Source organism: Apiotrichum porosum (genome assembly GCF_003942205.1).
Source record: "Apiotrichum porosum strain DSM 27194 chromosome Unknown scaffold_2, whole genome shotgun sequence".
Classification (NCBI taxonomy): domain Eukaryota; kingdom Fungi; phylum Basidiomycota; class Tremellomycetes; order Trichosporonales; family Trichosporonaceae; genus Apiotrichum; species Apiotrichum porosum.
In genome coordinates, this window is record NW_021167109.1 from 2,127,431 (window position 1) to 2,140,317 (window position 12,887).

Here is a 12,887-nt window from a genome sequence, read left to right on the forward strand (position 1 = left end):
ACCCTTAACGCGCCTCATGCTCTATCGACCAGAGCCTCCCGTGCGTCCTTTGCTGAGGGCAGTCTCAAATGCAATATAGCTGTCATCAGAACTTGTTGCTCGTCGATGTCTGTTATCGCTAGCTGTGGTCGGAAAGCTGCCACATGGTGGAAGAACAAAGGCACTCTCGATTGCCAGGCCGGAACCAAACAACGATGGCCCCACACCGGTACGCCGGCCCATCCACCCACCGGTTCTTGGCAGCATTTGTCCGACGATGATGTCCATCACAAGAGTCCTGACATTTTGGCTGCTGCGACCACACCCGATATCCAACCCCTCACTGGCGCCCGTCATCGTCATTGTAGCGACCCTTTACACAGGCCGACGTCGTTCAAAGGACGCCTGCAGTCAGTCGCCCGCGCATATACCGCTCGTCGGTGTGTCCGTGTGCGTTTGTGGTGTCGTCGGCCTCTGTGTGCCTATGGCCCCTATATACTTTGCAACGCCACCGCCACCCAACTGCACGCCCCCAAGTGCTTCCCCCACCCACTGGCCCCGTCGGTCATCAGACATTGACCAACACCCTCATAAGCAGCAACAGCACACTCTCTCCCATCACCACATCCACCCATCACACACTTCCAGCTCACGATGAGCAACTATCAGAACGACAACCAGTATCAGCAGTTTGACGACGGCTACGACCGCTACGCCGGGCAGGGCCTGGCCGTCAACGAGCCGTCCGATGACGAGTACGCGAGTGCCCAGGAGGACCACAGCCGCAATGGCAACGGTGGCGACCGCGACACTTACCAGCGCAAATACTCGTTCGATGACGACACGCGCGAGTATGCCGGTCGGGTATGCGAAGCCCCTCCGGGGTGGTTTGAGGGCGTGGGGGAAGGCGCATCATATGGTGAGTAGTATTGTCTGCGCTTGCACGTGCTTGGAGAGAAGGCGTCATGACATGTGCTGTGTGGGCAGAGGACAGTCGCTGACGCGCAGATGGGGATGGCCGCGGCGAGGATCAGTACAGCTGCCGGACGCAGCAGGCATCGCAGCCCTACTCGTCGCGCAATGCCGAGCAGCAGCAGCAGCAGCGTGGTCAAAACCAGTACCAGACCCGCGATCAATACCCGCAACAGCAAAGCAGCCAAGCCCAGACTCAACAGGGCCAACAGCAGGGCCAATACTTTGAGTACTCGAGATGTACAGGAAACAGGCGCGCACTCCTGGCACGTTCATTGCATCGTGAAGGCAGAGAGCTGACGGTGGCAGATTGGTATAAACTACATTGGTAGCAACAACGCTCTCAAGGGCTGTATCAATGACGTGAACAACATTCGCCAGTTCTTGGGTGAGTGACCGTCTTGCGCCAAGGTGGAGGCAGCCCGGTAGATGCAACACCACCTGGCCCAACCCGTCCCCGCTGACCGCCCAGAGCGTTATGGCTATAACTCGAGCAACACGGTTGTCCTCACGGACGACTCCAACGAGGCCAGCCACCGTCCAACCCGCGCCAACATACTGCGCGCCATGAAGTGGCTCGTGGAGGGTGCCGCCCGCGACGATGCACTGTTCTTCCACTAGTGAGTGCGGTGTGAGACAAGATGAACACCGGACGCTGACACACCTTCCAGCTCGGGACACGGTACCCAGACCACAGGCGGCGGCGCCACCGAGGCGGATGGAATGAAGGAGGCTATCTGCCCTCTCGACTACCAGACAGCTGGGCTGATCGCGGACGATGAAAGTGAGTTACATTAGCTCACACTTAGACCGTGAAGCTGACACGCCACAGTGTACGAGTTGTTACGCTCTGTCCCTGCTAACTCGCAGTTTCAACACCATGGCCAAGCCCCTTCCTGTTGGCTGCCGCCTCACAGCCCTCTTCGACTCGTGCCACAGCGGCACGGTCATGAACCTGCCTTACGTGGTGAGTGGGCCAGTTGTAAAATAGTACACGAGCACCACCTGGATTGGCCACGGCCGAGCTGACGCTTGCAGTACTCCCAACACGGTACCGTCAAGGACCCCAACATGTTGGCGTCGGCGGGACAGGCGCTCTTCACCGCTGTCCCGCAGTACGCTAGGGGCGACACTGCTGGCGCGCTCAAGGGCTTTTTGACCGCAGGCATCTCCGCATTCAAGGAAAAGCGGGCCGACGACCTGCTCAAGGCTGAGAACACGCTGTCGGCTGACATCATTACGTTGTCGGGTTGCAAGGATGACCAGACTGTGAGTTCCGGTGAACTGCCGGAGTTGTGTAGAGATCACCGGCTGATACTTGTGCCCAGTCGGCCGACACGCAAGAAGAAGGCGAGGCGACCGGCGCCATGTCGTACGCGTTCGTCCAGGCCTTCTCCAAGAACCCACAGATCAATTATCGTGACCTCCTGGTTGCGATTCGCAACGAGATGATTCAGGGAGGGTACACACAGAAGCCGCAGCTTAGCGCTTGCCACCGTGAGTTACCACAAGAGGGTGAGACAGTTAAAAAGTCGCTGACATGGCACAGCCATCGACACCAAGCTCGACTTTGTGGCTTAGTTGCTGCAAGTGGTCCAAAGTCAAGGTTGCCTCCTGTTAATTTGTGATAGAACGTTCCTAAAGGCTAATGTAATGTGTATCTCGCATGCCGGCAGTGGTTGTGGTGCTTGTCGTGATGGTGATATCCCTTGCCGGTGCCGTTAGAAACCGCAACTGTCCATCCAGCGCTCCACCTCCTGGTAACCGTCAGCCTTACAGGTCCCCCGGGGGGCCTCGCGGTTTGGGAAATGTCTGTGAACAATACAGTACCCCCGCCAGGTCCCAGAAGCTCTGGAACTTACCATCCGAGTCTTCTCGCCCCTCGGTCCATCCGTCGCGACCTGGATGCTCACTCCCTTGCCTCCGCGGCCCACGCCATCCTCGGCAGCGCTGCCGACCCTGCTCGCTGTGACGGCCTCTTCCTGTCCCGGCTCGGCGACGAGCAGGATCGGGAAACGCGGCTCGTACGTAAACCGGGGATAGGCCCAGCCGGCTTCCTGCGTTGTAGCTTCGGTGCGCGGGTCGGCGTCAGGCGGGGGTGAGACGAGGACCAGGCCGCTGGCGGCGTGGTCGGAGATGTACGCCTGCGCGACGAGACACGAGGGACCCGACGCGACGATAATGGGCGCAAACGGGATGTTGAGCAGACGGATCTGGTCGTTCAACGCCGACTTTGCAGCGGCGATCTCGCGCGGGAACGACGGTGCGCCGTTTCCGGTACTGCTGTCGTCGCTGCTGCCATTGGCGGTGTCTGCTGCTGAGGCTGGCGCAGAGGCGACGCTGACATCCACCTCAACAGTCGTGTACCCTCTCGTAGCGAACATGTCGGCCCACTCGTACCACGTCTCCTCTGTCGCCTTGGACACGCCCACGCTCGCTCCACCGCTCCCCAGGCTCAGGCCCGGCGTGCGGAGGAGGACGAGCGGGGTGGGACACTCACGCGGCGCGCCAGACCACGCATCGCGCACGAGCCACCGCGTGCATGTTGCCACTTGTGAGCTGGACGAGCTCGAGTGTCGGATCCCCGCGTAGATGGAAAGGCCGGAAAGGGATGCGAGCGCGGGACGCAAGGCAGGTCGAAGGGCAGAGCGGAACGACATGGGTCTGGCGTCTGTTGTTGTCGGTAGAGAAGGGCGGCCGATGCCGAGAGGATAATATCAACGGGGGGATCTCGTCGCTCGGATGACTAAAAGGCCAGTTGACGATGTCAGAGATGAGAAACAATGTCAACATCGACCACCAGCCAGTCGTCGCGAGGTGGTGCTGCTCGGCGGTGACGGAAATATGGAACTGACGTCATTATGCTGGCCGCCGTAATCCTCCATTGTCGATACTCCGTGGCCCGAACACCTCGGTAAAAGCAAGCACCTCGGCAGCTAACAGGCTCCGACAACGAGGGTGAGAGCGACGTGGGAACCGAACAATGCTTTAGTGCTAGCTTTAATGCTAAGCCGGGTGGTTGGGGGCTGTCATTCCGAACCGCGTATGCCAGCTTTGTGGGAAGCATTGCCGGAATCACTGGTCATCGTTGCGGCATGTGGGCAAACACTTGCAGGCAAACGGGTATCGCGCGGCAATGCGACAATCACATGCACTGTGTACAGGAACACGCTAACTAACAGGACGGGTCTGGGGGGATTACCTAGTCTACACCATGGAGCTTGCTCGCCTCCGTCTCTCGCCATCTCTCTAAAAGTACTGTTTTATCTGGCCATGGTTTCCATTGGCAGTTTCGAGTTTTTCGGTCCGGTTGGGGATCAATGAAAGGATACAGGACATCGAACAGCCTACTGTTCTCCTGATGTGTTTGCTCGTTCTTTTGGGGTGGTGCGCGGGTTTAGCGGTCGTGCTCATCCTCGGTGGTGTTGGGGCCATTCTTGGCCAGCTGGTCGAGAAAGTCGTCGACGTTGAACTCGCTGTCATCGAATTCTGGCGCGATCGTTTCCGAATGACCGGGGAGGGAGTGGACCGAGGGGACCGAGGGCACAGAAGGCACAGACGGCACAGACGGCACTGAGCTGGGACCAACAGTGTTTGCCGTGGTGGTGGCCGCTGTCGGCGCAGGGGTCTGGTTCGGGTTGTGACCTCCATGAGGGAGGCCACCATTCGGCAGGTCCAGGCCCATGCTCCTCACAAGCGAGTCGATGCTGTCCTGCAGGCTCTCCACCTCGCCGTTGACGCCGACGGCCTTGTGGTACGCGCCGAGCAGGTCCTGGTTGTGGTTGGCCAGGCCGGCGTTGGGAAGAGGAGAAAAGAGCGCCATTGTCGGGTCGGCGTTCTCGGTGGGAGGGGCAGGGGAAGTCGGCTTGTGGGGGGTGGCCAAAGCCTGGCCCTGGACGGAGGCGTTGAGCGAGTTGAGGAACATTTGCGCAGCAGCAGGCGACTGCAAGAGGGAGCCGATCGTCGTCTGGAGAAGGGAGGGGTCGAGGTTGAGGCCAGTCATGTCTTCGGAGCCGCCATAGGCCTGCAGAGCGTGGGTGTTGTCGGTCCGCAGCTCTGGCACGTCTGAAAGAGGCGACACGCCGCCCTGGTGGAGAGTAGGATCCTGGCCCGGTGTGACGCCAGACTTCATGGAGGTGGAGCGCGACTTGGAGAAGGGAGAAGCCTCATCGTCAGTGGCAAGCGCAGTGAAACGGGGGCCAGTAGAGTTCCAAGGTTCAACACTAGCAGGGACGGAGGTGCTATTCACCGGCTCAATGGTCGCCGTGGGTTCTTGTTGAGTCAGTTCAATAATTGGTGTATTGTACCAACCTTGAATCTCACTGAAGCGACCATTGGCCACCCCGTTTGCACTGTCACTGCCACCGTTGGTAGCAATGGTACCATCCTCGATGAGTAGCCTGCGACGCTTCTTGGCGCTTGCCACCTCGTCCGTTCCACTGTCCTCACGGGCACGGGTCATAACGCCGCGGCGCATGGCTTCCTTGAGGCCCTTGAGGCCCTCGCCTTCAGTACCAAAGAGACGCTCGAGGAAGGAGACAATGAGGTCAATGGTCTCCTCGTGCTTTTGCTGGCGCTCGCGAGACTCGATGGCCTCACGCCACAGGTGCTCGTTGGATGTCTGCAGCGCCTTGAGGTCGGCGCCAATAGCGGCCTGGGTCTGGCGGATAGCGTTGATGCCGCTCTGGATGGCCTGCAGATCGGCGAGTTGGGTCATGGACACGAGTGGGCCAGCCTCACCCTCGGTGGTGCCATCGGTGAGGAGGTGCACACCAGGGTAGCCAGGGCTGATGGAAGCGTTGGCAGCAGCCTGACGCGCCGACGACCGTGTGCCAGTCGAGCCCTGGCTGGGCGGCTGTGGAACGGCTGTCACTGGCCTATTATTCTTGCGCGTCACTCGGGACAGCAGTTGAGGTTGGTCGCGCTTGAAGAAAGGGTTGACAAACTCCCACAGCTCGGACGGGGCCTCGTTCTTCAGGACGCCCGACTGCAGGTGCGGCACTTTGTGGAAGCCGTACATGTTGAGCTGGCGGACAAAGCTCGAAAAGTTGGCATGCTTGAAGAAACGCGGGAGAAGCTCCTTGCCAAAACGCTCGTGGTTGGGGACTGGTGTGGGGTTAGACGACTGATGGCGTACCGATGGCGTGGTGGAGCATGGCCATGTCACTCACCGAAGAAGGAGTCGCCCGACTCGGCCCAGTATATCAACTCTTCAGTGTCAGGATCAGACACCATGCTGTTGTTGTCAGTGACTAGTTCATTGATTATTTTCAAAGTGTGGTTGAGCTGTTTTGCCGCAATCAACAGGACGCACCTGTACAACTTGTTGAGGAAGGCGGGGACCTTGACAACCTCTCCATTCTCTCCGACAGTCAGGCCAGGTTTTGTGACGGAAACCTCGTTGTCGATCGAGTTGAGCGGCGAGACAGGCTCGATTTTTGGCTGCATTGCGGTGGTGTACTTTGAGGGGCCCGCGATGGCCTGCAGACTGGTGGTCATTCGGGGGTGGTGTTGTGGGGTGGATGAGGAGAGTTGCGGTGATGAGATGGTATGTACACCCGGTTGGTGGGAGATGGGGTAGGTGTGGGAGGTGCCGGGTGGGGGCCGGTGAGATCAGGGGGCAGAGAGATAGCGGAAGCGCGAGAGCGACAGTGCCGAGAGAGAGAGTAAAAGGGGGTGACGAGAGAAGCGAAAAGGAGAGGAGTGTGAAGTCGGACGTTTGGTGTTGCCGCCGCCGCCGCCGCCGCCGTTGTCGTTGTCGTCGCCGCCCGCCCACGCGCACCACCGCTGTGGGACCTTTAGGAACGGGACAACCAGGCAAAGCTTAGCGATTATCGTTTTTCAGGTTTCAAATACATATTATATTACACGTCATTATTGAATTTAGATACATTCTGTTACGTAACGAGAGCGACGCAGGCCACCACCCACACACCCCGCGTCATCCAAGGGCGTGTCCAGTCGGTGGACGGAGACGGCCACATCCATCATCATCAATCGTCCAACACTTCGCGACTCTCACCGCATCACATCGTCGTTCCCTCCGCCACCATGGCCGACAGCGGAACCGAGAGCTCACCCACACCCCCACAGCAGGTAGACGAGACCCCCTCGTCTCCCCCTACCTCCCCATTAGCTCCCACGGCGGCTCCCGACGACGTCACCGTCGAGCCAACCGCCGAGGTCGTCGCTGCCCTAGCGCCGTCCGAGGGTGACCACAGCACGTCGCCAGTGGTCGAGGCCAAGCCGGCCACTCCTCCCATCGATTCACCAGCCGATACAGCTGGTGACAAGGCCCCGACACCGCTGTCCAAACCCTCTTCCCCAGTAGCCCCATCCCCATCCCCACCTCCAGCTCCCGCAGCACCTGCGAAGCGTCGCCCCAAACCACCAGCCCGCGGCATCCTTAAACCGCCGCCTCCGCCTGTCAAGCCGACCTTTGGCAACCGCCTGCGTGACATTGTCGGTTCGGTCACTGGCGAGCCTCCAGGACCATCTGGTTCTCATCCTCATGCTGGTGCGGCGGCCCATGCAGCTGTCGGCGCCCTCAACGCCATCTCTGGGCGCTTGGGTCTCGGTTTCAACCGCTTCGCGCCCAAGGACGAGGCGCCGCAGCCGCCGCCAAAGCCCTTACCACCTGTTCGACGTGCAGTGTCCGTCTCCGAGGAGCAGTTCCCTCCGCCACCTGCAGCCCCCGTGTCGGACCGCGCACGACAGAAGCAACCACTGAAGCGTGCGACCTTTGTCCTGCCCTCAATCTCTATTACTTACCCAATCTCATCGCTCGCTGAGCCATGGAGCGCCAAAGTTCTCGAGGACAGGGAAATGGTCAGTCGCCCGTGCTCTGGGGATGTAAGGATTCACGGCTGACACCCGCCCGTAGGTCGAGACCCGCCAACGCATGCTCCTCTCGACTGCCAGTGGTGCAGAGTACTGGACGTCTATTCGCCTCATCAAGCTGTACGAGAGCGCATGTCGCGGGCGGGAAGAGAAGCCACGTCTCGGCATCGTTCGTGCTCTGCAAGCTCTCCCGCCAGCTCCCAAGCCGCGTCTTGTCCATCTCGTCCTCCACGAAACCCCTGGCCAGAGCCAGCCGTACCCTCAGCCTTACCCTCTCGACCATCCCCTGACACGATATGCGGCCGAAGCGCTGGCTGACTTGTTGGTGGTGGAGTGGGCACTGGCCGACCTCCGGCTCGAGAGGGGAACGGTAGAGACCGAAGAGGCTCTCAAGCCTATCCTCCACGCTCTCCTCATCAGCGGCACTCTGCCTAGCTTGAGTCTTGCTGGCAACCGCAAGATAAAGGCCGCAGGGTGGCGTTTGGTTGCCGTGTTTCTGAAACGGGTGGGTCTGCCGATGGTTGTGGCCATGGCAGGAAAGATGCTGACACCACATACAGGCGCGTTCTCTCAAGTTTATCGACTTGTCAGAGACCAACTGGGACCGTAAAAGTGTCGACTATCTCGTACAGGCGCTGAACTCGACCCATGTTCAGGCGCTGCACGGCGATTCAGGGCCGACTGGCAAGCAACGGTCGAACACACCCGACGAGCAGCATCGCGCTGCCGAGGAGCGACCTTATGGCGGCTTCCTCCCACCCGCGCTCCTTCTCAGAGACGACATGGACAAGATGCCGGCGGCAGTGGAGACTTTGCGACTGGACAACTGTGGCTTCAGGCCACAGACTCTGGAAACGCTCGCACAGGGCATCCGGTCATCAGAACTGAAACATCTGTCGCTGAGAAACAATCGCATTGGATCTCTCGCAGCCGTTGCTATCGCCGTCATGATCCGTGACTATCCCGACAACCTCTCAATGACGTCCTTTAACACGACCGCGGGCTCTGACGTCTCGGCTGCCTATACCCCTCGTTCGCGTCGTGGCACTCCTGATCTCCAATATCCTCACGATGACTCCAACCTCCCACCTATCCCCCTCGTCACCTCGTCCTCGGCTGGTGGTGTCACTTCGCGCGTGCTCCCCGAGGGCTACAAGCCGCCACCTCCGCCCAAGCATCCGTTGGTAATGCCCGGCGGTGGCTACAGTGCCATGCAGGACAGCGCAGGTTTCGCTCTGACATCCGCCCAAGTAGAAGGCAAGATGACTGCGTCTGAGCACGGCGGCGCAAGCCTTGCCTTGCAGCGCAACGTCCGTGCCTTGGATGGCATTGAGCGTATCGGCCATCTGGTCACCCTTGACCTCAAGAGCAACGAGATTGGCAAGGGTGTCACCTACATTGCTCAAGTACTCAAGCGTAACCGTACCCTCAAGGTGCTCAACCTTAGTGACAACAAGCTTGAGCCTGCCGGTCTCGTTTCCCTCGCCGAGGCGCTCAAGTACAACCCGACGCTTGAGACGCTCGACATTAGCTCCAACCAATGCTGTGGCCCGAGTCTGGAAGGAGTGAGTTGGTTGAATTCGAGCCTCCAACTGACATCAGATTGCGGCTCTCCGCACCTCCTTTACAGTCAACAGCAGCCTCAAGAGGCTCTTCCTCGTCGACACGGGTCTCACCACTGAGGGTGCTATCGACCTGGCCGAGTTTATTCCGGAGAACAGGGCCCTCTTGCACCTTGACGTCACAAACAACCCCGGCGTCGGAACTGCAGGTATTCTCGCCATGGCTTCTGGGCTCAAAGCCAACCAGTTCATCCGCTGCCTGGACGTCTCCGTCCCACCCAACGACCCCAACCTCGCCGAACTGTCGCAATCGATCCTCCAATCATGTATCCGCAACACTGAGCTCGCGGCCGCGTCAGTCAAGGATGGCAAACCCGCTCGTGCGGCTCAAGACGCGATCTGGCGGCCGATCAAGAAGTCGGCGCTAGTCCGCCAGGTCAAGGCGGCTGACGAGGCCCGTGCCCAAAAGGAGCGCGAGCAGGTCGTCCACTCCATCGAGGGCGTCGCTCGCGACTATGTCTATCGTCTCAAGCCCGATGCCGTCGCCCAGGCTGCCGAGGAAACGTCCAAGGGCCTGGAGTCGTGGTATACGGCCACGCAGGCTGCCCGTGCCCGCCCGACGGCCATGTGGGAGCACACCCAAATGCCTAGGGAAGAGTTCCATCCGCTTATTGAGCGTGCCAAGGCCCTTACTGAGCGTATCGCCGAGGACGTGACCACGACGGCCGATCCCGAAGAGCTGGAGCGCCTGTTAGAGCTCAACGACATGCTCATGACGCACATCCAGCACGGCAAGGGATTCATGCCCCCACCTCGCATCCTCCTCCCATCGCAAATCGCGTTTGCATCGCCTGCCGCCCCACCCGTGGTCACCCAGGCCGCTGCTGGTCTTAACCCTCGTGGCCGTCGTCACATGCGTAGCCAGAGTCTCGAGATTTCGTCGCCCAACTTTAGCATTGGTGATTCAGACGCTGAGAGCGATGCCGAGGAGCTGGACGCTACGACGCTTGCTCCCTCGAGCAACCAGCGCAAGGGTTCTGCCAACGATACGGGCAAGGCTAGCAAGGGCAAGAGCGAGCACGAGGACATTCCCGAGGAACACGAGCACGACGAGGTCGATGGCGAGCCAGCTAAAGTACCCGACGCGGCCGAAGCTGCCGCCGAGCAACTTGTGGACCACGAACTTGCGCAAGGTCTCGCCTCCCCTGTCGAGCGTGTGTCACGCGCTTGGGTGTCGGAGGAAGCTGAGATTTTCCGCAAGGGTACCCGCCTCGGTGTGGCCCAGGACTCGGACTCTGACAGCGATGGCGACGCAGATGGAGACACCGTCAGTGTTCGTTCTGGTGCCAGTGGACACAGCCGGAGTAGCAGGAGCAAGGAGGACCTCACCGGGGAGCAGCTCCGGCAGGAGATTATGGAGACGGACGTTCCCCGTTCCCCGCCTAGGCAGGTTGTGGAGCTTAGTGACGAGGAGGTGGATGGAGAGAGGAATGAGCGCGGGGAGTAGATGGGCGCTAGACCGTAGACATTGTACGCTCACGACGACAAAGGGACACCACATGCACCTGATGACAAACGAACCCGAGTGTGGCAGCGGTGGCCAGTGGCACAAGTGGCGGACTGTGTGGATCTGTGGGGGGCCAGACGGAACTATTTTTGTGGACGACCTTCATGACACCACTTGCGGACGCGATGCGGATGGCTGCTCTACCTCTTCTCAACTACACCTCTTCAACAACACTTTGACTGTAAACAATGGGTGGCCGATACGTTCCCCCACACATGCGCAACAGGCCCTCGGCGCCATCGACGCCCGAATCGCCTCGGGCAAGCGCCAACGCGGGCGGGACGGGAGCAAGCCCTGCCCGCCCAACAGGACGATGGGACACCAACGGCACACCCTCGACCTCGAGCCCACGGACTGGCGGATACTCAGCTCACTCGGGGTCGAGCTACAACTCTGGCCACACGAACGGCACTGCCTCGGGGTCGAGGAGCGGGGACGGCCCCGGGTCGGGGTCTGGGTCAGGCTATGGCCGCAGCGGACACGGCGGAGGTGGCGGAGGGAGTGGCCAGCGGCGCGGGTCGCCGAGCCTGTACGTCTTTGGCGACAGCTTTGTGGGGCCCTTCAAGCTCTTGGCGGACGACTGTGCAAAGGTCCAGACGTTCAAGGGGAGCAGTGCCAAGGTGAGTGTCTGCAACGTTGGGTAGGACGGTTCTGTCCGCTGCGTAGCGTCAGCGCCCGTACAGCCGACCGGGGCCGGTCTTACCTCCCGTGGCCAGTTACTGACGCTACACACAGGGCCTCAACAACCCCAACTCTATCAAACAGGTGTCCAACGAGCTGGTGCCGCTCCTCAACCAGCTCCTTGCTCCTCCGCCATACGCATACCTGCCGGCAACGGGCCGGTATGCGCTGCTCATCTTTGGAAATGTGAGCTACAGCGGACCCCTGTTGCACGCTGCTAATGCTCCCCAGGTCGACTTGCAGATCAACTACCTGTGGCAATTGCAGCACAAGCCTATTGGCAAGGCTACCTGGTCCGAGGCGGAAGCCGAAGCCGAGACTGAGGAGGCTGAAGAGACGAGCGTCGGTCCGGCTGCAGACGCCGCATATATCCTCGCCACGGCCACCGAGAACGCTGGCAAGGGCCCTGCGCTTGGCCCAGAGCGGTTCGTCGACACTGTAGTGAAGGCGTACACTTCCTGGCTGGAACGCGAGGTTGTCAATGGCCCTATTGGGCGGCGCGCTACCGAAGTCGCGGCGCAGGCGTCTGGCGAGCGTGCCGGTGCTCGGAAGCTGGCACCCACCAAGGTCCTGGTTGCCGGTGCCCTTCCCCCGTTAGTCGAGGATCCTACACTCCCCCGTATTCCGGAGAAGTATGTCGAGCGCCTCGAGGAGGACCACAAGGCTGCACACCGGGCTCTGGCGGGCAGCGAGCAACGCGAGCGAGGGTCTCGCACGCCGTGGTCGCGTCAAGGACCGACGTCGCCTCCCACGAGCGTGTCCGAGCTGGAACGCGGCATGGCTGCGACGTCGCTTGACACGCCCGGTTCTGCCACCCCGACCAAGGAGGACACCAAGGCCTCGGTCCTCGACCTCTTGAAGCACTCGCCCCCTTTGTGTACCAAGCCCGTGCGCGTGTCCATGACACAGCGGTTCAACGATGGCCTTGAGGCATTTTGCAAGCTTCACCCCAGTGTCCTATCCTACGTGGACATCTCCGACGTCATGCGTTCTATTGACAAGGACGCGGCCGCCCCGTCGGCGGCCGACCTCATCCCTGGCGAGGTCGACCGTGCCACTTGGGCATGCCCCGTGGACCCGAGCAACATCCACCCCCTGTGGGAGCCGACCTTGCCGCTCTGGCTCAAGGCCCTCGCGCCTCTTGGTGTGCCTACCGAATCGTTTGCCATTTCCGCAGACGCTGAAGAGACGTTTAGGAACTATGAGGCAGACAAGCGCCGGCGCACGGAGGAAGGCGAGGCCAAGCTTGAGCGGCTCAAGCTTCGTGACGAGTAGTACCACGGATG

At 60.6% G+C, this 12,887-nt stretch overlaps 5 protein-coding genes across 5 annotated transcripts; 3 read left to right on the top strand and 2 right to left on the bottom strand.

Moving 5' to 3' along the window:
- Window positions 1–633: 633 nt before the first annotated feature.
- MCA1_1 (Ca(2+)-dependent cysteine protease) lies at window positions 634–2,532 on the top strand (the record flags this gene model as incomplete). The annotated part of the gene is made up of 9 exons (XM_028620399.1): window positions 634–898; window positions 988–1,180; window positions 1,284–1,339; window positions 1,424–1,571; window positions 1,623–1,735; window positions 1,869–1,918; window positions 1,990–2,220; window positions 2,280–2,448; window positions 2,501–2,532. The coding sequence occupies 9 exons, from the start codon at window positions 634–636 to the stop codon at window positions 2,530–2,532; spliced, it is 1,257 nt and encodes a 418-aa protein (XP_028479371.1).
- A 140-nt stretch (window positions 2,533–2,672) lies between these two features.
- Window positions 2,673–3,611, bottom strand: EHS24_004856 (uncharacterized protein; the record flags this gene model as incomplete). The annotated part of the gene is made up of 2 exons (XM_028620400.1): window positions 2,673–2,708; window positions 2,814–3,611. The coding sequence occupies 2 exons, from the start codon at window positions 3,609–3,611 to the stop codon at window positions 2,673–2,675; spliced, it is 834 nt and encodes a 277-aa protein (XP_028479372.1).
- Window positions 3,612–4,348: 737 nt separating this feature from the next.
- Window positions 4,349–6,450, bottom strand: HSF1 (stress-responsive transcription factor hsf1; the record flags this gene model as incomplete). Its single annotated transcript, XM_028620401.1, has 3 exons — window positions 4,349–6,057; window positions 6,123–6,187; window positions 6,266–6,450. 3 exons carry the CDS (start codon window positions 6,448–6,450, stop codon window positions 4,349–4,351), a joined length of 1,959 nt encoding a protein of 652 aa, XP_028479373.1.
- A 552-nt stretch (window positions 6,451–7,002) lies between these two features.
- On the top strand, window positions 7,003–10,860 carry EHS24_004858 (uncharacterized protein; the record flags this gene model as incomplete). The annotated part of the gene is made up of 4 exons (XM_028620402.1): window positions 7,003–7,779; window positions 7,835–8,296; window positions 8,352–9,356; window positions 9,394–10,860. 4 exons carry the CDS (start codon window positions 7,003–7,005, stop codon window positions 10,858–10,860), a joined length of 3,711 nt encoding a protein of 1,236 aa, XP_028479374.1.
- A 275-nt stretch (window positions 10,861–11,135) lies between these two features.
- Window positions 11,136–12,876, top strand: EHS24_004859 (uncharacterized protein; the record flags this gene model as incomplete). Its single annotated transcript, XM_028620403.1, has 3 exons — window positions 11,136–11,540; window positions 11,656–11,787; window positions 11,833–12,876. The coding sequence occupies 3 exons, from the start codon at window positions 11,136–11,138 to the stop codon at window positions 12,874–12,876; spliced, it is 1,581 nt and encodes a 526-aa protein (XP_028479375.1).
- Window positions 12,877–12,887: the final 11 nt, after the last annotated feature.